General features: G+C 41.4%; 1 protein-coding gene across 1 annotated transcript in view; it reads right to left on the bottom strand.

The window, feature by feature from the left end:
* Nucleotides 1-26818, bottom strand: part of LOC112216904 (sodium channel protein type 8 subunit alpha-like) — a 114055-nt gene that overhangs the window by 81566 nt on the left and 5671 nt on the right. The window contains exons 2-7 of the mRNA XM_042297419.1: nt 23262-23596; nt 10798-10916; nt 10334-10423; nt 10082-10210; nt 5175-5266; nt 1743-1964 (exon numbers count right to left, since the gene is read on the bottom strand). Of these exons, the coding sequence (XP_042153353.1) occupies nt 1743-1964; nt 5175-5266; nt 10082-10210; nt 10334-10423; nt 10798-10916; nt 23262-23540 (931 nt within the window). The 5' untranslated portion in view covers nt 23541-23596. The remainder of the gene's footprint in view (nt 1-1742; nt 1965-5174; nt 5267-10081; nt 10211-10333; nt 10424-10797; nt 10917-23261; nt 23597-26818) is intronic.

Here is a 26818-nt window from a genome sequence, read left to right as displayed (position 1 = left end):
ACTTTACCATAGCCTTTATGTCCACAAAGTGAGTGAGTGAGCTGTTAGCACTGTCAGTCCACCACTCGTGCCTGCAATTTGCCACAGGGTTATCCAAGGTTACCTTACAGCCTAACCCCACCTTTGTGCCTAAAGTCAGCAATGCGTGTAATAGCCTCACTTTGGAGCTTTTTTATTTTTCTTCCACAGAAGAAGAGCGTCTCAATTGTTTATGTCCATTACGCGATGTACGCACCTACTGTACATTGACATGATGAGGGCTTTACGGAGGAGCAACCAGCTCTTTGTCTCCTGGGCACCTCTCCACACGGGTAGCCCCTCTCTCGTCAACGGCTATTCCATTGGATAATGGAGGCTGTCATATTAGCCTAAGGGCCCATGGACGTTCTCAAACCGTTCTCAAACTGCGCTCTACCGGCAGTGCAATAGTGGTGCCCTAAAGTTATGATGAGCCCGGTCATTCTGGACCGGAGGCTAATGACTGTTTAGTCTAAATTACACTATAGGGCCTGGAAATACGATGACATTACTAAAGTAGTCAAATATTTAGTAGGAAACAACTTTGCCAGCATTATCATGTCATCAAATGTACTTTAGACAGATGGCAATGTTGTCATTAGCTAGCAAAGTTAATCATAAATAGCTAGCAATGCTAATGTTAGCAAGATAAAAGGTTTTCCTACTAATTTTTTGCCTCCCTTTGAATGCACTTTTGCTGAAATCTTCATCAGCGCTCGTTGACGATGCATTGAGTAGAATGCTCAGTTGGGCATCAGTCCAAAACTAATGTTTCAAACAATATTGAATAGGTGAATACCTTTATGAGGTTTTACTGACTGGAGGTCACTGCGCCTTCCTGGCACTTACGTTCCTCAGTGTCGGAGCCTCTGAGGGGTGATACTGTCGGGACTGTTTTGGCTTCGGAGAGCATATCTGTGATACGGTAGTGGGCTATATCCCATTGTGAGCTACCAAAACTAATATTTCAAAGAGAACGTAAAGGGATACTTCAAGATTTTGGCAATGAAACCCTTGATCTACTACCCCAGCGTCAGATAATCTTGCGTATATCTTTTTTATGTCTCTGTGTCCAGTATGAAGGAAGATAGAGGTATTTTCGTAAGCCAATGCAAACTAGTGTTAACGCAATGACTGGAAGTCATAGACTAACACTAATTAGCAATTGTGCTAACGCTAGTTAGAAACTTCCTTCAAACTACATGCAGAGACATAAAAATGGTATCATCTTGTTCATCTGACTGGGGAAGTAGATAAAGGGCTTCATTGACAAAATCCCAAAGTCTCCCTTTGAGGTTACTGTTGTAACCCCGGGTTGTCTGATAGTAGAGTGAGGCATCTCACCGCGCTTCCCTGTTTGCAAGTGTGTGAGGGCGAAATATATACTTGAAAATGACCAGAAGGCAGGTCCAACAGATGTTGTGTGATCTGAGCCTCCATAGTGATCCACCTTAGGAGACATCTTTCATTGTGAGATACCTCACTCTATTATCAGAGAACCGGGGTTACGAAAGTAACCTTAAGTTTTCCATTACAGTGTTTATTTTAGACTATGACAGACAAACAGATGCGATCGACCAATTAACTAAAAGAGACATTTGATCAGATTCTCTGGTAGGCGCGGCCTACCTGGTACCCCTAACTCAAACTCAGCTCAAATGTTATAAGTCGAAACGGTCTTCTGTCTCAGTGTCACACATCTTTTGGCCATGTGTCGGACTCACTCTCGCTCATGATGTATTCGTTCCAGTCGAAGCCCTTACTGCCATTGGCCAGGAAGTTCTCAGTGGAGTTGATTGGCCAGATGACACATTTCTGCCGCAGGTTGCCCATGAAGAGCTGTAGTCCAATCAAGGCGAAGACACTGAGACAGAAGACCGTGAGGATCATAACGTCTGACAATTTCTTCACCGATTGAACTAGAGCACCGACGATGGTCTTGAGTCCTGGAGGGAGGAACCGGACATATGCATTCATACACACACACATACGTGCACACACACACACACACGTATGTATGTGTTTGTGTACACACATACATATAAAACACACAAGCACACATACATACACACAAACAAAGAGAAATGGGCATTGCTGGAAAGTACAAGCTTAGCTATGAATGATTTGTATAGAGTTTATATAGTAGTAATACAGTGGTAGTACAGTAGTCCATCTCATAAAAGTGCATTTGTTCAAGTTAACATCAAACCAAAACTATTCCTGTGTTTTGAATTACCAACATCTAAATTTGGACAGGTATAACAGAAGTATTCTAAACTGCAGGCGTATGTGTAATAATAATAATAATAATGCTTATGGTTGATATATTTTCCTCTATTTCCCATGAAGAAAGATGTATTCAAGTCAAATACTTTGATACCTCAATGGTGATTGTGTTCCATATTGTTAGTTACTGTTAAGTCGTATTTAACTAAATTATAGCGAGAATAGGATCCTTGATAACTACGTCAAACAATAGCACAATAATTAAAGACACATACAAAACAGCCAGAAGATGGTCAGATATTCAGGCACCTTAAACACCACAACATAGAAACACAACAACATTGAGACTGCCCCTACATGAGATTTCCATAAGACTGACACACTTCAGTGACGATCAGAATACTCCTCAAATGTTCTAAATCAACAAAATTACACTGAGGCAGGCTACATCAAAATGATTCTAAAACCTAATGGGTGATGTAGTTGTGGAGGGATACCAATTTATGAATTGTTTATGGTAATTTATAACATTATGTGAATAAATGTTTTATGTCATTTAGATGCCCTTATGTTATTTTTCTGTTCAAGTCCGGGTTTCACAGGCAGTGTAGAACATCCTTGGAAACAGTAGGGCCACTCTCATATAAAATATATGGAAACAACTACAAAATATCCACCAGATTGACCAAACACAGCAGCACAGCACAACGAAGAGAGAGCGTAGGACTGGGCTCAGTCAGAGGAGGAAGAAGTGAGAAGAGAAGAGAGGACAGGTGAGGGAGGCAAGGGTTAGGGGGACAAGGGTTAGGGGGGACAAGAAGAAATGACAGGTTGCATGCAGGTCATTTAAACGCCAAGGCTAAAGGAATTGACTCCATGTCATCATCACCTGTCTGTCTGGCAACCGGAATGGTGACTTAGCTTGGTTCCCATGGTTAGAATGGTTCCCATCCTAGGCACCCCCATCATGTCCCACTGGTGCTGTGTGGTGTGATCTCCACTGGGTGAGCCTTTTAGGCTGGGGCCCCTTTAGATCAGAGGCCTACACTGGAGACTGAGCCAACACTACTTACTGGACTAGATGTATTTTATGCACAAATTCACATTCACTTCCTGCCCCAGACACTTGTTCAACAACACTTTTGCACCATTAGAGTGTTCTGCAGTTGAAGTTACTACAAAATCTCAAAAGGCTAACAGATACTGGGAACAAATAATGAGTCAGTGTGGTATGTGTTACATAAAACCGAACTGATTTACAATCCAACACTTCCAATGGTGCAATGTATAAACTGCCCCTGGGCCAATATCTCAACTCCCCCAGAGAAAGCGCCTTCAGTTGGATCTCCAATGTATTTGCATATCACTGTGTTTATGTCCTTTAATTCATTTCTCTGTTGTGTTTATGCCTTATTTTCTCAGGATAAACAGAAACGAGAAGTCCACATTCAGGATTCACTGCTATAGTCATATCTGAATGGAATTCAAAGTAAAGAAGCTCCTTTAAAAGCCAGTTGTAAGATAAAAAAAGCAGGTATCTTGAAAAGCTTCATGCAGCGTATAATGTGTTGTCAAACTAGGCTTGGCAGTCTTAAGAAAGGAAATGTTCTTCAGAGTGCTCCGTTATTGTCAGGGGACAATTGTTTTCATGCAGAAACGTGATGTGTTTTAAGTCTGTGGCATAGATACATCAGTGTTTAAGATTGTGACAACAACTAAGGTAGAAATTTGAACCCAAACTAATCAAATGTCCTAAAAGTATGTATTCACCTGCAGTACCAGTTAAAAGTACCAGTCAAAAGTTCCCTGTGGACAGTACCTGTCCAACAGAGAGTGATAATGTGTTCATAGCCACCAAATGAATGAATATACAGTATCATTCAAAAGTTTGGACACACCTACTCATTCAAGGGTTTTTCTTTATTTTTACTATCTTCTACATTGTAGAATAATAGTGAAGACATCAAAACTATGAATTGACACATATGGAATCATGTAGTAACCTAAAAAGTGTTTCAAATATATTTTAGATTTGAAATTCTTCAAAGTAGCCACCCTTTAATTTGATGACAGCTTGCACACTCTTGAAGAAACACAATCATCTTTTTTGGTTACTACATGTTTTCATATGTCTTATTTCATAGTTTTGATGTCTTCACTATTATTATACAATGTAGAAAATAGTACAAATAAAGAAAAACCCTTGAATGAGTAGGTGTCTCCAAACTTTTGAATGATTCTGTATATTCATTCAGTTGGTGGCTATGAACACATTATCACTCTCTGTTGGACAGTGAATCGAACCTCTCTGAAGTCTGAAGAGATACTCATGCATGGTCTAAATAAGAAATGCTTACAAATACAATGTGTGAGTGTGAAACCCTTGTCTATCACTTTGACTTTGAGGTTAAGATGGCAATAATAATAACTATTCTTTAGTTTTTTTTAAATGTGAACAATATAATTTCTACTGTACCTCATACTAAGACTCTGAGTTTTCCCTAACCAAGGGAGGGTTATCAACTAGGCCCTGAAGTTTTACCTGGGGGGAAAGTCGGGCTCCTACCCATACTATCTGGTGTCAATATACTGTATGAGGCTGTTAATGTCACTTTGAGGGAGACTACTATTAAAATAATTATACGAAATTTGATGTGTATCCCACCCACTTATTTTAGGCTGTTTGTCTTTCAGTATGTTATATCAGGGCCACCTTTTCCACTTAACACCACAAGACCGCAAGTAGACTGCTAAGCCTATCAAAAATGTATTGCTACCATTTTTGATTGTTTGAAAAATAAAAAGTAAACAAAACAGGTATCATTTCTGATGCATCCTCTTTAAGAGTCTAAAGTAATAAGAAATGATGCGAATCCAATTCATGAGAAATCAAAATAAGCTCAGCCTTAGTATGTAAATGGGAGTCTCACCTGGAATGACTGAAATAGTTTTCAATGCTCGGAGAACCCTGAACGTTCTCAGCGCCGAGACATTCCCCAGGTCCACAAATTCTGTTACATATCTGTAACGGGGTAGGATCACACACAGAACAAAACACCATGACACAAAAAACAAACGGTAACACACACACAAACCCACAGATCAAAAGCGCGGACGCGCAAGTGCCTGACACCAGCACCCCACCAGAAGATGACCGGCAGGAGGAGTGGACACCACAGCGCGCGAGAGAGAAGAACCTATCCCTCCAGGAGAGAGGAGCGAATGTGGAAGAGGAAACGAAAGGAAACGGAAACAAAACCACACCTACAGTGCCTTCAGAAAGTATTCATACCCCTTAACTTATTTCACATTTTGTTGTGTTACAGCCTGAATAACAAATGGACTGAATATTGTTTTTATACCCCATAATGACAGTGAAAACATGTTTTTAGGCATCTCTAGCAAATTTATTGAAAATGAGATGCAAAAATATAATTTACATAAGTATTCACACCCCTGAGTCAATACATGTTATAGAATCCTCTTTGGCAGTGTTTACAACTGTGAGTCTTTCTGGGTAAGTCTCTAAAGGGCCGATCCCGACCAAACAATTTATGCCTTTCCTACGCACGCCTTTCCTACGCACTTATCAGTATTTGGTATTTAGACTTGCCTTATTCAATAGCATAATGCGCTCTGCAGGTGTGGCTACCTTCCGAGCTCTGAATACATTTCATTCAACCATTGAAAACCCTCCCACTTGCTGGCCAACAGATTTTCTTTGGAGTTTTCATTCAATGGGGTTTTCAGTACTTTTATCTTAAGCCATCCCTTTAAATACGGTTCACCTTTAATTCAAATTTGGTCGACAGACTACATAGAATACATAGTGAGAACGGGTTCAGAATATAGGGACCAATGAATGAAATCCATCTATACATATTTGTCTCCGTTTCAGCACCAACTGGTAGATATAAAAATACTTTTATATCGTTTTTTTGGGGGGAGATCCTTTATGGACCACAGTTTTATGTTGATAACTAAAACATATAGTGGTTTTATTCATCCTGAAAGTTGTGATAATCAATCCATCACTATGAAAAAGGGGCCTCAATACATGTCATGTTGATGTGATTTTCATATGGTTGGTTTCACACTCATCTTCACGGATCATAAAGAAAAATCATCTGAAACAATTGCTATGTGTATTTATAATCCCCTTCTCCAAACTGAACACTAATTTACCTAGCTCTTATCAATAAATCCTATCAAGTTGTCAATTATTATGCATGGAGAATGGTGGTATTGATATCAACAACAAATGGTAGGTTCGCTAGACCTTGTTCATGGTTCTCACACGTAAAGGTGTTGGAATTATTAGGGAAGTAATTCAAAGTCAGAATACAGTTTATCTGTAGACACTGTTGGGGTTCGTTTCCTTGTTCCTTGTCAATCATTGGCCCATTGGTGAAATTAGCATTATGACAATATCTTTAATTAAATCATTAAAAATCCTTTATTAAATGCAATTGCAGACAGAAGTTGACAACAGGAACATAACGCATGTTTCCGAGTAAGTTCTGCAAAATATAAAAGGTCTCAATTTATTTTATTAAACCCGAAGTCCAGCCCTAGTGATGTCACTGCCTAAGTCATGATCTTCTCCTCCTGAGACCAAAACCATGCTTACTCAACACTAAAACTCTTGTTTATATAGCTATCTAAAAGCTTAGCAGTAAATGTCCAAGTTGATTTATAGTGGAATGTCTGACTAATCTCTTATCTCTTACACTCCCCTGCAGAGTTCTGTCACACATTTCTCAGACAGTTTCTTCGTAAGAGGCAGAGAGCCTAGAAAAGTACTGTAGAACAATATTAAACCTCATAATGTATATATATTGTTAATCTGTAGTCAAGGACCCTATAAATGTAAGGAGGGAGGGGACTTATAACCCCTCCCCTTCTATTAATACAACATAAGCATAATCAATTATTATAATACATCAAACATTTGGTACAGCCCCTATCATGACCCCTAGGTGAACCCCTTTAAACACACCTCCGCCACACCTTCATTTATTCAAGCTCCACCTAAAACTAATAATGGGTGAATAGCATACTATTCTCGTGCTTAAATTCAAGGTCAGAATATGCATAGAGAGAAAAGCGCATAAAAAGGGAATTACATTCAATTTGCGGCACTTAACTCAGGTCAGAATATGGGCCTATGAGCTTTGCACACCTGGATTGTAAAATATTTCCACATTATTCTTTTTAAAATTCTTCAAGCTCTGTCAAGTTGTTATTGATCATTGCCAGACAGCCATTTCCGAGTCTTGCCATACATTTTCAAGCCAATTTAAGTCAAAACTGTAACTAGGCCACTCAGGAACATTCAATGTTGTCTTTTTAAGCTACCCCAGTGCATATTTAGCCTTGTGCCTTAGGTTATTGTCCTGCTGAAAGGTGAATTTGTCGTCCCGTGTCTGTTGGAAAGCACACTGAACAAGGTTTCCCTCTAGGATTGTGTGTGTGCTTAGCTCTATTCTGTTTATTTTTATCCCCACTAAAAAATCCCTAATCCTTGTCAATGACAAGCATACACATAACATGATGCAGCCACCACCATTCTTGAAAATATGAAGAGTGGTACTCAGTGATGTGTTGGATTTTCTTTTAGGTTCATAATTTTTTTTGCCGTTTTACTTTAGTGCCTTATTGCAAACAGGGGTTGTACTGTGGAGTAACTACAATGTTATTGATCCATCCTCAGTTTATCCTATCACAGCTACTCTGTAACTGTTTTAAAGTCAGCATTGGCCTCATGGTGAAATCCCTGAGCAGTTTCCTTCCTCTCCGGCAATTGAGTTAGGAAGGACACCTGTATCTTTGTAGTGACTGTGTGTATTGATACACCATCCATAAGTGTAATTAATAACTTCACCATACTCAAAGGAATATTCAATGTCTACTTTTTTTTTTACCCATCTACCAATAGGTCTTCTTCTTTGTGAGGCATTGGAAAACCTGCCTGGTCTTTATGGTTGAATCTGTGTTTGAAATGTACTGTTCGACTGAGGGACCTTACAGATAATTGTATGTGCAGAGATGAGGTAGTCATTCAAAAATCATGTTTAACACTATTATTGCACACAGAGTGATTCCATGCAAATTATTATGTGACTTGTTGAGCAAATTCTTACTCCTGAACTTATTTAGGCTTGCCACAACAAAGTGGTTGAATATTATTGACTCATGACATTTCAGCTTTCATTTGTAATTCATTTGTAAAAAAATTCTAAAAACATAATTGCACTTTGACATTATGGGGTATTGTGTGTAGGCCAGTGACACAAATCTCAATTTAATCCATTTTATATTTAGGCTGTAATACAACAAAATGTACAAAAAGTCAAGGGGTGTGAATCATTTCTGAAGGCACTATAACACTGACCCATCGTGACTCCCCTGCCCGCACACACACACATGCATAGTCTTACCTGGGATAACAGAAATTGTTTTCACAACCCTGAACGTACGCAGAGCTGACAAATTGCCTAGGTTTACAAACTGTGTTATACACCTGCAGAGTGGTTCAGATCACAGTTACTCAACAGCCATTACAGAATGAGAGACAGAAGGCAGAGTTGGGGTCAATGCCATTTCAATTCAGTCAATTCAATAAGTAAACTGAAATTGCAATTGCATTTTTTTTTTCTTGTTGAAAAGAACTGAGAAAAAATGGAATTGGAAGTACAGTTTACTTCCTGAATTGACTGAATTGAAACAGAATTGACCCCAACCTTAAAATAAAAAAAATACAAAAATGAAATAAAGCAAAAGAAAGGAAGATAGGGGGTAAAATGAAATAAAGCAAAAGAAAGGAAGATAGGGGGTAAAATGAAATAAAGCAAAAGAAAGGAAGATAGGGGGTAAAATGAAATAAAGCAAAAGAAAGGAAGATAGGGGGTAAAATGAAATAAAGCAATACATACATACAATACTCTCTACCTCCATATCCCTATTTGACCCTTACAATAACTAATACTAGTAACAACACAATACTCAGATGTTAACATGCAGGAAAGTCTGATATTGGAGAGACTCACAATAAGATGGAGAAGACATAAGAGATGGGAGAATATTAAATCAAATATGGCCCAAAATGTTTCACAATATTACACATGTAAATCAGAGAAAATGTATTGTTGCGGCAGGGCAATCATGCATTGCCAAACTCTAACAATTTCAATATTTGCATAACTTTCAATCATCAAAATCTCCCTTTTACCAAATTCTCAGAGACTGCTATCCCTGTTCATTGAAATCATGTTCTTCGGTAGGATATTTTCCCACCAACATTTTCTATTCTCACTTTGAGTTCTGTGTGTGGCTTTATGCAACATGTTGTTTATAAAGAGAGAAACGATGGAGTAATCATACATCATACATTTTACACATCTGTATAAGCTCTACATCATTTCAATGAGCTATGTCACTCTCTAGAATTGAATTAGTGAGCCACAACGTTTAAGTGGCTTCTCTTTGAACAAACCCAAACGTATGTTTATGTGCCACTCACATAAAACGCAACATTACAAATATACCTGTACTTACATATACTGTATGTTCAATTGATTGATTGACTCAGTTGAATGAATTATATTATGTTGAATTAGTACTTGGAGACGCTTCTACATCTTGGATTATTTTGCATGTTTTGAAATATTCCCTGATATGGAATGTCCTGCCTGGCCCAACCTTGTCACTCTGGTAGAGTTGGAGGTATCGAGAGAGATGGAGGTGTAGAGAGAGACGAAGGTGCAGAGAGAGATGGAACTTTAGAGAGAGGTGGAGGTGTAGAGAGAGGGATACGGGGAAGAAGTGGACTACTTACGCCATAGAGATCACCATGAAGTCCAGCCAGTTCCATGGATCTCGTAGAAAAGTGAACCCGTCTATACAAAAGCCTCGCGCCACAATCTTGGTAAGCGATTCGAAGGTGTAGATACCTGTGAAGGTATACCTAGAGCATAATAAGGCGAGAGACAGTGAAAGGGCGAGATATGTGAATAAATGCATACTAGCTTATAAATGTTTTACAAACAGTTTATGAATGTACATAGGGAGTTATAAAATCCATACTTACTCTACTATCTTGTTCCATTCTGGAGGATCACTAAACGTCATGAAAACACAGTTGGTCAAAATGGTGCTCATGATGATCATACTGAATACCGTGAGAGGGAAGAGAGTTAAGAAAAGATTGACCATATACAACCCACCACCCATCAACATACTGTAGCAACATGGCTGAATATACTGTGAGACATTACAATGACATATATTCCATCGATGAAAGGACAAAGGAAGGAAGATGTTCCAGAATGATGTGGGACACAAGATCTAGATCAACGCACAAGGATGATTTGACCTGTATCACTTCTTTTCTGTTTCTTCAAACAATCAAAAGAAAACATCACAATCACAAGCTCCTTCAACCTTAAGATTGTGCACAATACATAGAATAAGTATATGTGCTTTGTAATTTATGCATGATAAACAACAAACTCATAATCTCAAAGCAAGACAATGCACCACTTGAAAGGATATGAGTGTATCAAAATCTTAATTGCTATTCGCCTAAAGAGACTAAAAGGGCTGATGACGTACAAGGAGTCCGTGGCGTGGAAGCGGAAGATTGTTTTCCCTTTGTTTAGGACTATAAACGTCTGTGGAGAGAGAGAGAGAGAGTTGCATTAACAAGAGCAATACAAGTCATGACACATACAGGACATGTATAAAAGACTGTCACTGTGGGCCCCATGCTGAGACAACAGAAATGGAAAGTCATGACTATGGTATACCAAGCTGACTGTTCATTGGCTGATCTGATTCCTGAGCTCCTCTCTGAATCTTAGGGCACACAGAGTGGCTCCACCTATTTTATGGAACTTGCTACTTCAGTTTGCCATGTCCTTTCACTGCAAGAATAATTATTTTGTATTACGACTTTAAAAGTTTACACCCACTTTAACCTGGCACCATTAGGACTGCTCTGTGCATTTCCTCCCAAAAGCAATCAACAAGAGGGTACACCTGATATCGAGATATGAGATATAAACAGAGAATATACACTGAGTATACCAAACAGTAAGACCACCTTTCTAATATTGACTTGTGCCCTCCCCCCTTTTGCCCTCAGAACAGCCTCATTTCAAGAACTGGGTTTCAGTTCTTGACACAAACCGGTGCGCCTACCATTCCACGTTCAAAGGCGCTTCAATCTTTTGTCTTGTCCATTCACCCTCTGAGTAGCACACATACACAATACATGTCTCAAGATTTTAAAATCCTTCTTTAACCTGCCCCCCCCCCCTTCATCTACACTGATTGAAGTGGATTTTACAAGTGACATCCATAAGGGATCATAGCTTTCACCTGGATTCACCTGGTCAGTCTATGTCATGGAAAGAGCAGGTGTCCTTAACTGTTTTAACACTCAGTGTGTAATATGATACTGAGGTATAAACAGGGTCTATCCTAAGATGTCCTGAGTCTAACCTTGTGCTTTATGGACACATTAGGGCACAGGGTGAACAGCAAAGAGAACCACAACATCTTCTCTCATTATAGAACAGTAAGACAGAGACTTCTAACCTTAAGTCAACCATGATCTTAATAGTATCTTCAACTAAAGGCCTAGTGTCACCCCTGACCATAGAGAGCCCTTGGTTCTCTATGGTGTTTAGGTCAGAGCATGACTAGGGGGGTGTTCTAGTCAATGGTTTTCTATGTTGGTGATTTGTATGGTTCCCAATTAGAGGCAGCTGGTAATCGTTGCCTCTAATTGGGGATCATATATAGGAAGCCCTTTCTCCCACCTGCTTTGTGGGATATTGTTTTGTGTAAGTGTATTCAGCACCACGGCTTTCGTGGTCATTGGTTTTTTGAAGTTTCACTTAAATAAAAGATGTGGAACTCAACTCCCGCTGCGCCTTGTTTCGTCCTTTATGACGCCCGTGACACCTAGCACATACACAAGCCTCTTTAACTCATGTAAAGACATATTTCACAAGTATTACAGAACGCGTGAAAAATATATAACGGGATTCAATGCCCAGGTCTAAATAGCCTTATAACAACCCTTTATCCAGAAAATGTTATGTTTCAACACTTGTTGTCCAGTTAAATAAGTACCCAACCTCTTTGCACCATCTGGCCCAACTACTGTACCACTTCCAGTTAGAGTAACTGAGAGCCCCTGACTGGCAGTGATGGTAAGAGATCCCAGTGTCTGTGTGTGTTCCTTCTTTCCTGGCTAGGTTTCACCTGTACAGTAACCTCTATAGAAAGGCTGCCTGGCTAGCTGGTGGACGACAGGAGGAAAAGCTCTTCCCTCTCTCCAGTCTGTGGCCAAATGTCTGTCTTCCTCTCCCAGCTTAAAGCTCTTACTGGAAGAGAACTGCAAATGCTGCCATCGATCAGGCCCGGATCTGCTGACTCCAGCCTCTCAACAACCACTCCCAACCCATAAACAAGCCCCGGCCAAGTGGGGCTGGGGTGATTGTGGTGGGGTTAACTCTGAGAGAAACTGGGGACATTTTGTTAGTCCCCACAAAGTCAAATGCTATTTCTAGGGGATTTAGGGTTAAGGTTAGAATTAGTGTTAGAATTAGGTTAAGGGTTACGGTTAGGAGCCAGGGTTAGTTTTAGGGTTAGGAGCTATGGTTAGTTTTAAGGTTAGGGTTATGTTTTAGGGTTAAGGTTAGGGTTTAGGGAAAATCTGATTTTGAATGAGACTGAATTGTGTGTCCCCACAAGGTTAGCTGTACAGGACTGTGTGTGTGTGTGTGTGTGTGTGTGTGTGTGTGTGTGTGTGTGTGTGTGTGTGTGTGTGTGTGTGTGTGTGTGTGTGTGTGTGTCTGTGTGTGTGTGTGTGTGTGTCTGTGTCTGTGTCTGTGTCTGTGTGTGTGTGTGTGCACGTGTGTGTTTTTTTATTTCATATTTTATTAACATCCCCATTAGCTACTGCCAAAACAGAAGCTACTCTTTCTGGGGTCCACACAAAACTTGACATAATTCATAACATTAATAGACAAGTACATCACAAGGACAGAACTACGTTTAAAATAAGAATTACAGGCTTCTATACATTTATGCCTTCATAATCATGTCATTCATAGACGCTACTGAATGAAAGTGCAACACATGGAAACAGAAATGCAATAACATTACAAATAGGCTGACATTTTTCGCAAAATTCCCCTGATGTGAATAAAGCAACGTTGTTTCACTAAATTCCCCTGATGTGAATAAAGCAACCTTGTTTCACTAAATTCCCCTGATGTGAATAAAGCAACCTTGTTTCACTAAATTCCCCTGATGTGAATAAAGCAACCTTGTTTCACTAAATTCCCCTGATGTGAATAAAGCAACCTTGTTTCACTAAATTCCCCTGATGTGAATAAAGCAACCTTGTTTCACTAAATTCCCCTCATGTGAACAAAGCTACCTTGTTTCTATAGTTACCACCCGTAATGGGTATCCTGAGATAAAGTATATACTTTTTACCGTTACCACCCACTATCGGTTTCATTAGGTAAAATGCAACATTCATGAATATGCATAAATCATTTTCACCTCAGCCACAGTGATCAGAGTTAAAGGAGTAGTTCACACAAATTACAAAATACATATTGGTTTCCTTACCCTGTAAGCAAGGTGATTTCGAACAATTGCGTGAAAAATGCTGACTGTTTCCTATGGCTAAAACGTTAGCATGTGGAAACAGTGTCAGGAAAACTAAAACTAAAGCATGGATTGCTGTCATACCTTGTCCATAGACTGCTACAGGGTAAGGAAACCAACGTGTCATTTTGTCATTTGGGTGAACTATCCTTTTAACAGACTTCAACTTAGAAACCTTGAATCATGTGGAGTTTCCTCCCTCTAACATTTCAACTTAATGATTTCCAACTCAGCAACTTGTCTTATATTTCCACCTTCATTCTACACCACATTCCACCAGTCACACACAAACACACATAGCAGTACATACTTAGGTATCAACTCAAGGACAGAACTACATACATTTAAAATAAGAATACAAAGTTTTATACACTGACCAAACATTCCATTCATCATTTTGTTGTGTGTGTGTGTGTGTGTGTGTGTGTGTGTGCGCACGGGGAGTGAGAAGAGATGTCACAGCAGAAGCGTGACCAGCATATAATCATCCGCACCGTAACTCGTGTTACGTGCCTACACTAACTTTTCTGGCTCCACATCATCCATGAAGTCCTGGTACAGGGAGGTTTTCTTCTGCATTGTTCAATCAATCCAGTAAATGTGGAGGAGGAGTTAAGAGGGGGTGTTAACGTCCAAAAGCAGAGGTCGCGTCACAGGCTCTCTTTCCATTTCCCCTGAAAACCAGATGCATCCGGTTGTTGTCCACCCAGCTCTGAGGGTGGCTGCGCCCAAACAGTTATCAAAGTGATATCTGTTCTCCACGTACACACAAACAAAACACACACACACACACACACACACACACATACATGCACACATTAGACATGCATACACCATACAATGGTTTAATCCCGATAGGCTAGGCCTGTGTTTCAAATAAGGTCAACCACTATGGCGTACATACTGCAATCAATTTACATATATTGCTAGCTAGCCTCCGATTCTTTGACATATTGAAATAGTCCTGTACTTATCGACCGTATAGTGCATGAGTGTGCTGGACTCTCAAAGGCATGGTCTGTGGGACAATCTAAAGCCCGCTTCACATGCATAAACACATACAATCACACAGAGTGGCACGGGTCCTATACACAGTAAACACAAAGATTTATATACTTGTACACACATACACAAACATACATGTACAAATACACACACAAACATACATGTATACACACACACACAATGTAAACGGAACATTTCATGACTGACTTGCAACAAAGCTACTGCAAGCTTCATCATCCACAATAGAACTTTTGAGGAGAAAGGCACATATGCAGGAATAGGAGGCAGAATGCAGCTGCAGAGACAACCAAAGAGAGAAAGAGGAAGGAGGGAGGGGGAGAAGCATGCAGTGGAGCAGAGAGAGAGAGAGAGAGAGAGAGAGAGAGAGAGAGAGAGAGAGAGAGAGAGAGAGAGAAAGAGAGAGAGAAAGAAAGAGAAAGAGAAAGCAGAGAAAGAGAGAAGAGAGAGAAGAGAAAGAGAGGGGGAAGGAGGGGTGGAGGAGCAGAGGGAGGAATGCAGAAGAAAACACTGAGGGCTGCATAGGGGAGAGAGCCAAAGCAGAGATGTGGAGCATGAGAGAGAGAGAGAGAGAGAGAGAGAGAGAGAGAGAGAGAAAGAGAAAGAGAGAGAGAGAGAAAGAGAAAGAGAAAGAGAAAGAGAGAGAGAGAAAGAGAAAGAGAGAAAGAGAGAAAGAGAGAAAGAGAAAGAGAAAGAGAAAGAGGGGGGGGGTAGAGGGAGGGAGGAGGGAGAGATGTATGGGGATGGGGAGGGAGGCAGGCACTGAGGGCATGCAGCAGAGAAAGAGAGAAAGAGATGACAGGGTTATGCAGAGGAAACAATAAAAAGTAGATCACCGAGGGAGGGGGGAGCATCTCTATAGGCTACAACATAGTACCACAGCTGGAGGGGTTAACATAGACTGTTCTTTAAACACCTGAACTCAGCAATGAAATCATAGTCCAAGACTTCAATGACCTTCAAAAACAGAAACATTCAGTGAGACAAGCCATCGCAAACCCTGGCTAATAGACGTGTGCATTAACACATACAGAGTTGACGGTCACAGATTACTGTCTGTAAAGTGTACCCTATACTTAACCTACCGGCTGGTATTTATACAACCAGCATTTATGCTAACACATCATTATCCAACCACACCCCTTCCCCTCCCTCACACACTCCCTCCCTACCCGGTACACATATGTAACTACATAGCCAGTCCAACTCCATTGAGCAACATTCCCGTGCAGTGTGATGTGCTCCCCCCTCCCTCCCTTCCTGCCTCACTCCCTCCCCCTCTCCTCCTCAGACCAGTACAGAAGAATGCTGTGTCATCAGACACTAAGGACTCAGACAGAGCACTAAAGCCTAGCCCTCGCTCTAATTTACTACACCCCAGAGAGAGTACGAGAGAGAGAGAGAGAGAGAGAAAGAGGGGATCATAATGTAATAACTTCCCACTCCCAAATGTGCCTCTTTAAAATACAAGTCATGGCGTGATAGGAAGCGGGTGAAGTCACCAACATGGGATCTAGCTATGGTTAATGATACTAGTGTATAAAGGCCATATTCTGGCTATTCCCTGTCTCTGTGTGATCAGCAGCAGCCAGTGGAAATGATCAGTCAGTCTGCTACTCAGCCAGAGTCTTTTTGGGAGAGATGCTGGTAACACCATAGAGATTGAATGATAAGCAAGGTTCAATGCTATACACACCATAGAGATAGAATGACTAGCAGGAGAGACACTGGTTACACCATAGAGATAGAATGGTTAGCAAGGGTCAACGCTACACCAGACCTGTTTCAGCTTAGTGAGCTTGTCTTCGTAATGACGTCAAATAACAACCAACAGAGGAGAGGCATAGTTGTCTGAAGCACAAACAGATCTGACAACCAGGCTAAATTTACCGCAGATGCTAAATAGGCTATGTTTGCTGTATGGAACATCCAATAATGCAGTATTGCCTAGTTTAACATTTCTATGTACACTCTTAGAAAAAGGGGTTCTTGGCTGTCCCCATTGGATAACCATTTTTGGTTCCAGGTAGAAGAACCCTTTTGGGTTCCATGTAGAACACTCTGTGGTTTTTACCTGGAACCAAAAAGGGTTCTTCAAAGTATTCTCCTATGGGGACAGCCAAAGAACCTTTTTAGGTTCCAGATAGCACCTTTTTTCTAAGAGTGTAGCCTCTAGAGGAGTATACTACAAAGCAAGATCAATGAGTTAGCCAGTTAACTTTGATAAACAACAATAACTATTCATTTTCTGATTCAGTAGGAAAGCTAAACTTCGATATGTGCTGCTGGTTGTTGAGTGAATTAGACCATGGCAAGTTTAAAGAATATATTTCGAATAAATGTAAAGTTATTTCAGGTTATTTAGGCAAGTTAGCTGGCTAACTCCTTGCTTCTGCTTTGTAGTATACCCTCAGGCCCTGGATGTTTGTCTGACACATACACACAGAGTTCACTGAGGCTCCTCCCATACACAAGCACTTGTACAACTTAAATTGAACCCCATCTCCAACACACACACACACTCACACACACACAATGTCACACTCTCTCACACGCGCGCACAAACGCTTGCACGCAAGCACACACTTACACACACTTACACACACTTACACACATATACACAACCTGTGTAACTCCTGAAGCTTTTAGCCTTCCTAATCACTCCAGACATTTCAGATGCCTATTCAGTCCTCTCCTCTTTCCTCCACTTTTCTCCTCCACTCCTCTTTCTCACTATCCTCTTCCTTTCCTCTCCATTCCTATCCTCTCCCCCATCACAGTTAGGGGAGAACAGGAACAGCAGCAACTGCACTTCCCCTCACCAGTCCACCCTCCCCTCTCTCTCTTCCCCTCCCCCTCCCCCTTAACTTGGTGCTTAAGTGCTGTGATTAGATTTCACTGCAGTTGACAGCAACACACACACACAGACACACACTGACACACACACCACATGGTCACACGTAAGCTTGAAGTGGGAAGAGAAGGAGGGGAGGGGGGAATTGGCGGTCAAGTAGAGCAGAGGATGAAAAACCTAGAGAGGAGAGGTAGAGAGATTGAGGAGGAGGTATTGAGGCGACACATGAATATGTATGCCAGGGCTCCCATAGGTGTCATAAAAGGCATAGGTGTGGATGAGAAAGGGGAGGAAGGTAGGTAGTAAAATGCTCTGGATGGCTGAGGAGGGGGGGTGCCCATTGTCCTGTGTGTGTAGCTTTAAGAAGAGTAAGGTATTGTGTTTAATTTGAAAATAGCATAGTGTGTGAATTTTTCATAGTGTGAAAAAAACCACACACACACAGCACGACCTACGGTATGCGAGATAAAGGTAACTGACCTTGGCAGGGCAGAGTGAGGGAGAGGTGTCACAGCATACATGCATACACACACACACTCATTCACTCTTACACAAGCACACACACACAGGGATCTAGGGAGGGAGGACAGAGACGCAACTCCAGACATGAGAGAGATGTGCATGAGGGAGCCCTGACCACCACCCGTTGTACGAGTCTACCTCTGTCCCTCCTCAAGGACAGGGAGGAGAGGAGATCAATGGCGGAAGGGAGCAGAGGCAGGAGAAGGAGAGCACTAAGCATAACCGATAGGCCAGGGCAAAGGGGTAAGGAGGAGGGGAGGAAGGAGGAGGGGTTATTGTACCACACCATCACCCCTCCTATGGCTGCCACTGTAGAAGTCCATGGATTTTTAGATCACAGGAGGCACACATACTAAAACAAAATGGGTACACACTCGGAAGGAGGCAGAGCACCCACACACACCTTGTGTGACTGGCTGTGTCCCTGGGACGATCGTGCTGAATGGGTCTCTATAGCCCTGCGGGCCCCAGATTCTCTTACAGGCTAGAACACCCAGCCCCTCGAGGTGCAGCCACCCCCTCCTCTCTTCTCCTGCCCTATAAGGACAGACCCAGGCTAGGACTACACTGAGGGTGGAAGCTGAGGGGAGAGGGGGCAGAGCCTAAACTGAAAGGGGAACTGAACTGGTGTCCTGGGCTGGTAGGGGATGCAACCATTTGACTTATGCTAAACGGGAGATAATATGTGATGTGTATGCATACCAAGTGGGGCATATGTGGTGGCTGCCCTAAATCGTGATACACTGTGAGGCAGTTTATGTTTTCACAGCAGAAAACTGTTATTCTGATTTAAAGAAGCAATAAAACTGACCTTTAGACTAGTTGAGTATCTGGTGCATCTACTCCCTTCACAGTACAGCGCAAACTGGCCCTAACCAGAATAGAAAGAGGAGTGGGAGGCCCTGGTGCACAACTGAGCAAGGTGACAAATACATTAGAGTGTTTAGTTTGAGACAGTCCTCAACTGGCAGCTTCATTAAATAGTACCCGCAAAACACCAGTCTCAACGGCAACAGTGAAGAGGCGACTCCGGGAAGCTGGCCTTCTAGGCAGAGTTGCAAAGAAAAAGCCATATCTCAGACTGGCCAATAAAAATAAAAGATTAAGATGGGCAAAAGAACACAGACACTGGACAGAGGAACTCTGCCTAGAAGGCCAGCATCCCGGAGTCGCCTCTTCACTGTTGACGTTGAGTGTTTTGCTGGTACTATTTCATAAAGCTGCCAGTTGAGGACTTGTGAGGTGTCTGTTTCTCAAACTAGACACGCTAATGTACTTGTCATCTTGCTCAGTTGAGCACCGAGGCCTCCCACTCTTCCTTCTATTCTGATTTACAGCCCGTTTGCACTGTTCTGTGAAGGGAGCGTTATACAAGATCTTCAGTTTCTTGGCAATTTCTCGCATGGAATAGCCTTAATTTCTTAGAACAAGAATAGACTGACGAGTTTCAGAAGAAAGTTATTTGTTTCTGGCCATTTTGAGCCTGTAATCAAACCCACATATGTTGATGCTCCAGATACACATTAGTCTAAAGGCCTGTATTATTGCTTCTTTAATCAGTACGTTTTCAGCTGTGCTAACATAATTGCAAAAGGGTTTTCTAATGATCAATTAGCCTTTTAAAATGATAAACTTGGATTAGCTAACACAACGTGCCATTGGAACACAGGAGTGATCTTTGCTGACAATGGGCCTCTGTACACCTATGTAGATATTCCATAACAAATCAGCCGTTTCCAGCTACAATAGTCATTTACAACAATAACAGTGTCTACACTGTATTTCTGATAAATTTGATGTTATTTTAAATGGACAGAAAATGTGCTTTTCTTTCAAAAACAAGTGACCCCAACATTTGAACAGTAGTGTATATATATGGTTGGTTTCTCAAATGACTGCCTCGCCTGGTTCACCAACTACTTCTCAGACAGAGTTCAGTGTGTCAAATCGGAGGGCCTGTTGTCCGGACCTCTGGCAGTCTCTATGGGTGTGCCACAGGGTTTAATTCTCGGGCCGACTCTTTTCTCTATATACATCAATGATGTCGCTCTTGCTGCTGGTGATTCACTGATCCACCTCTACGCAGACGACACCATTCTGTATACCTCTGGCCCTTCTTTGGACACTGTGTTAACTAACCTCCAGATGGGTTTCAATGCCATACAACTCTCCTTCCGTGGCCTCCAACTGCTCTTAATTGCAAGTAAAACTAAATGCATGCTCTTCATCCGGTCGCTGCCCACACTTGCCCATCCAGCATCACTACTCTGGACGGTTCTGACTTAGAATATGTGGACAATTATAAATACCTAGGTGTCTGGTTAGACTGTAAACTCTCCTTCCAGACTCATATTAAGCATCTCCAATCCAAAATTAAATCTAGAATCGGCTTCCTATTTCGCAACAAAGCATCCTTCACTCATGCTGCCAAACATACCCTCGATAAACTGACTATCCTACCGATCATTGACTTCGGCGATGTCATTTATAAAAAGGCCTCTAACACTCTACTCAGAAAATTGGATGCAGTCTATCATAGTGCCATCCGTTTTGTCACCAAAGCCTCATATACTACCCACCACTGCGACCTGTATGCTCTCGTTGGCTGGCCCTCGCTTCATATTCGCCACCAAACCCACTGGCTCTCGGTCATCTATAAGTCTTTGCTAGGTAAAGCCTCACCTTATCTCAGCTCGCTGGTCACCATAGCAGCACCCACCCGTAACACGCGCTCCAGCAGGTATATTTCACTGGTCACCCCTAAAGCCTATTCCTCTTTTGGCCACCTTTCCTTCCAGTTCTCTGCTGCCAATGACTGGAACGAATTCCAAAAATCACTGAAGCTGGAGACTCATATTTCCCTCTCTAACTTTAAGCATCAGCTGTCAGAGCAGTTCACAGATCACTGCACCTGTACATAGCCATCTGTTAATAGCCCATCCAACTACCTCACCCCCATATTGTTATTATAATTTTTTTGCTCCTTTGCACCCCAGTATCTCTACTTGCACATTCATCTTCTGCATATCTATCACTCCAGTGTTTAATTGCAATATTGTAATCTTCGCCACTACGGCCTATTTATTGCCTTACCTACCTAATCTTACCTCATCTGCACACACTGTATATAGATTTTCTTTCTATTGTGTTATTGACTGTACATTTGTTTATTCCATGTGTAACTCTGTGTTGTTGTTTGTGTCGCACTGCTTTGCTATATCTTGGCCAGGTCACAATTGTAAATGAGAACTTGTTCTCAACGGGCCGACCTGGATGAATAAAGTTGAAATAAAAAATAAATAAAAAATAAAATATATTCCAAAAAAAATATATAGTGTATGATATAACTGTGGAAGTTATCACAATATGCCTTAAGAAGGAGTTGCATGAAGGAGCATGTACGCTCCTCAAAGAACGAATGCATGAGATAAACGCCTGGTCAGGAACAATTGGGCATATCACTCCAACATCACAGATACTGTAGTGTAGATACATAGTACAGTAAGTATAGCTTGTTTAGCTTTAGAGCTCCTTCTTGTAATGGGTTAGTCAGTCTATGACATCCTCCTCCCTTTACAGTCTGAACAAAGCTGGACATAACACACAAATGCTATGCTTCACTCCTGGTCATTTTGCCACCTCTTAAATACCAAAAGGTTTCACACATTTAGCAGGGACCTTAGGGAAAGGGGGATACCTAGTCAGTTGTACAACAATGCATTCAACTGAAATGTGTCTTCCGCATTTAACCCAACCCCTCTGAATCAGAGAGGTGCAGGGGGCTGCCATAAATGACATCCACGTCTTCGGCGCCCGGGGAACAGTGGGTTAACTGCCTTGCTCAGAGGCAGAAAGTCAGATTTTTACCTTGTCGCTCGGGGATTCAAACCTTTTGGTTACTGGCCCAACGCTCTAACCACCTTAGGGAAGTCATGCAAAAGATAAACAAGTAGAAAGGGACCAAAACAGCAGCTAACCCCTTCAAAGTGGTACAGTGAGGCAGGGAAAAGGGATCACATGGAAGAAGACTATAAAGATGCACTAATTGTATGTAGGAAAATGTGAAGAGGAAAACACATACACTAAACCTAAAAAATGCACACAAACACACACACACACATTCCAAGAAAACAGAAACCCAGACACACATGCATGCAGACTGTCACTAACAAATTCAATTAGCAGGAGCACTAATAATACATTTTCAGAGGGCTGCTAGTCCCATCTCTGCTGCCAGCATACACCAGCATATGCACAGTAAGTGCACCAATACAGAGCATCAATCAACCCATAAGACTACAGAAGCATTACCAAAGAGAACTGCGGTCCAGAACTCCAGACCTTCACTGCAGAGTTACAGGATCTACAGTACCAGCATCTTCCTGGTGACTGTGATAGCCAGCGCATTCATAACGAACCTATGAGCTCTATGTGACACTTCATAAGCATTGACTGGTTCTAATCAACTCTCCCAGTGGTCAAACTATTAAAAGAGCAATACCATACCACAAGGTCACCTTTGCTGTTCACTCTGTGCCATATCCCTATCTTCATGGCTGGTACAACAATGCACAAACCTCCCTTTTGTCTAATAAGAGTGGGCTTCTTACTTTCTGAATCAGGTCTCCTAAAAACAGTTTGATTCTAAATGTGCTTACCCCATAAGCATAAAATCTTATTCATAAACTTGGATAAAAGCATAATATAGGGGCCACACATCAGGACTTAAAACAAACACAGTTATAAGCAGAATACATTTAAAAGGCAAGCTATAAAGACGTGAGTATAGTACAATCCATTTGTTCCTTCTTCAAATTATTTTTCTAAACAGATCTCACACCAGTACCAATTTCCCTCTAACCCCTAACATTTCCTCACTAGAAGGGAGTGCCCAGCCCTGTGTGGGATTGAATGGTGAGGAACTCACTTTCTCATTCATATAATAGGGGTCCAAGTCCTCCAGTGGTACCGCCACCAGCCCATTAGGGATGTCCCCATAGATGAAGGGAAGGGACTTCCCAGCCTCCAGATCACCGTTGGGCATGGGTTCTTCCTCTTCTTCCTCGCGGTGACTGCTGTCCGACTTGGGCTTGGGCTTCTTCTTGATCTTCTCCTGGAATTGGCGCTCCTCGATATTACGGAGCGACTCGGGGGTGAACTGCTTGAAGCTGTCAGGTCCTGGGGGTGCGAGACCGGGCGCGGCCATGTTTTCATCCTACAGATATTTCCGCTTTATTTAAATTTCATTCAGGACATCCGGCTCTGAGAGAGAGAGAGAGAGAGAGAGAGAGAGAGAGAGAGAGAGAGAGAGAGAGAGAGAGAGAGAGAGAGGGGGGGGGGAGAGAGAGAGGGAGAGAGAGCGGGAGAGAGAGAGAAAGAGCAAGAGAGAGAGAGAGAGAGAGAGAGAGAGAGAGAGAGAGAGAGGGAGAGAGGGGAAATAGAGACAGGATATAAGGTATAAATGCTGACAACTCCATATCTCTAATGAAATTCAAGTTGAGAACATCCATTTTCACTAAGAACTTTGGTCATGATTTAAGTAAAAAAGACAGCAGTTCAGCATTTGGGTAAACAGCCTGTCCTACTATCAAGTTTCAAAATGGAAAAAGTAATAATGATCTCATTTAAAATATCACCTTGGGTAGAATCAAATGGAACAAAACTCAGGTCTCTTTTAGTTCAAATGAGATGGTAGAACTAACAACGAGACAAATTAAATGTCTACTTTATATTTTATTATGGTGCTTATTAACAAGACTCATTGCTGGGTTGAGTCTTGTCTGTCTGTCTGTGTTTCTCCCTAAGCCTGAGACAGGGTGGAATTTTATATCTCTGTCAGAGATGGAGCCAACAAAGCAAGGCATCCAGACTAATGGATGTGCAACCATTTGGAACCAGAGCCATCTCTCTCTCTCTCTCCTTCTCTCTCTCCTCCCTCTCCTCATACAAACAAATGCTACATAAATCAGGGCTGCCATTGACGGTATAACAGAGAGCTGTGTCTCCAATCTACTTCATTCATTCATTCATGGTGGCTCTGATGTGGCCTGGTTGGCCTGTTGATGACCCTACAGGGAGAAAAATGAATGGCCCCCTTCAGCCCTTTGTGTCTGTCTGTATGTCTGTCTGCTGCATGGGCTCTTCCCTTGTCCCAGGTGACCTGTGCTGCTTCTGGATGGAGGGAACTCTGTTCAGTGTCTGTCTGGATTATCTGACTAATGTTTGATCTTTAGGAGTCTCTCTCTCTATCTCTCTCTGAAAAACCTTACATAACGTATCTTAATAAGATATTCCATTTGTAACCACATTCTGACTCCGAAGTAGTAGGAACTATGGCATCTTAATCCATACATGGGACCTTCAGAACCTTCTTCTGTTTCGGTCTCAATTTTAGAAAAAATGTTCTCGGTCCTGTGCGGTTGTAATTCAAACAAATACACGTGTGAACACCAAACCTTGTTTTAAATTTGAACTTATTAGAGAAGAAACAGTGAATGAAGTGTGCCAATATATTACAGCGCACCTGTATGATGTTATTATTTTTATCCCTTGTATATAACCAAGCTATCATTTCTCATTGTGTATTTATTCCTTGTTTTTTTCTACTATTATTCATTTTTTTTATTGTATTGGGAGTAAGCATTTAACTGTTAGTCTGTTGTTTCATTTATATTGTCTTATCTGATATAGATACATTTTCAATAATCATCATCATTAACATTGCAGTGCATGTTATAGTGGTTAGGCTCCATTTCATGACTAATTCATGAATCCTGGCACAAAGGAAAAAGTTGATGATTGTGTGCTTTCACACTCAATCAATAAAAATATGCTTTGTCCTGAACTTTCGAACCATGCAATAATTATTTTCCAGCTTGCCTATATGGCTCAGGTATGTTAGGTGGAAGAATGAAGTGAAGCATCCAACATATAGGTTTGAAGTTATTCACCATAATCAATATAGGCCCACTCGTTTGGGTCATTGTCTTTGCTTCACGTTCAGCTAGATGTTTTATTATCATTGTTGCCTCTCACTCCTCCTCTCCATCCAAAAAAAATAGTGTTGGTAGGATTGGAGGCGCAAAAATAAAAATAATTCTCAATTGACAATGCATTTCCATACTCTGTGGTTTAAGACAGTCAAAATTCAACATTTGATTTGAATGATCAATCAAATTTGTTACATCAAGAAGGATGCAATTCGGGTGTTCCTGCATGTGGGCATTCCTGCATCCACAGTTTGGGAACTACTCCTCTACAATATGGTATCCACAGTAGAATAAAAATATATTTTTATTCATATTGTAGTCCCATGATCCTCCCCCACTGAATTCTTGTATGTGACATTTTTGATGAATGCCCCCTCCAGCAAGCTGCCCCCTCCAGCAAGCTGCCCACAGGTAAGGATGCTTTCCAATAGAAAGCATCGGCTGGAGAGGAACCAAAATGGCTGAAAGATACCCCCCGCCCCCTATCATGAGTTGTGAATTGATCATCTGTTTTAGGTTTTCCATCCATTCTAACCTTTTTGCATAATTTGTGCTCCTTTTTCACAGTGGGTTCTGACTGATGACCTGTCTCCATAGCTGATAGAAACGGAGAAGGAATATCATCCCCAAAGTAGAGGTCGACCGATTATGATTTTTCAATGCCGATACCGACTACTGGAGGACCAAAAAAAAAGGTGCTACCGATTAATCGGCCGATTTTTTAATATATATTTGTAATGAAGACAATTACAACAATACTGAATGAACACTTTTATTTTAACTTAATATAATACGTAAATAAAATCTATTTAGTCGCAAATAAATAATGAAACATGTTCAATTTGGTTTCAATAATGCAAAAACACAGTGTTGGAGAAGAAAGTAAAAGTGCAATATGTGCCATGTAAAAAAGCTAACGTTTATAAGTTCCTTGCTCAGAACATGAGAACATATGAAAGCTGATGGTTCCTTTTAACAGGGGTCTTCAATATTCCCAGTTAAGAAGTTTTAGGTTGCAGTTATTATGGGAATTATAGGCTCTCTATACCATTTGTATTTCATATACCTTTGACTATTGGATGTTCTTATAAGCACTTTAGTATTGCCAGCCTAATCTCGGGAGTTGATAGGCTTGAAGTCATAAACAGCACATTGCTTGAAGCACAGCGAAGAGCTGCTGGCAAACGCAGGAAAGTGCTGTTTGAATGAATGCTTACGAGCCTGCTGCTGCCTACCACCACTCAGTCAGACTGCTCTATCAAATCATAGACTTAATTAGAATATAAAAAAGACACACAAATACGTCCTGGTCAGTTCCTGGATGGGAGACCAGATGCTGCTGGAAGTGGTGTTGGAGGGGCAGTAGGAGGCACTCTTTCCACTGCTCCAGGGCAGTGATTGGGGACACTGCCCTGTGTAGGGTGCCGTCTTTCGGATGGGACGTTAAACGGGTGTCCTGACTCTCTGAGGTCATTAAAGATCCCATGGCACTTAT

The sequence above is a fragment of the Oncorhynchus tshawytscha genome, linkage group LG02, assembly GCF_018296145.1.
Source record: "Oncorhynchus tshawytscha isolate Ot180627B linkage group LG02, Otsh_v2.0, whole genome shotgun sequence".
Taxonomy (NCBI): domain Eukaryota; kingdom Metazoa; phylum Chordata; class Actinopteri; order Salmoniformes; family Salmonidae; genus Oncorhynchus; species Oncorhynchus tshawytscha.
This window is presented reverse-complemented; position numbering and strand designations above follow the sequence as displayed.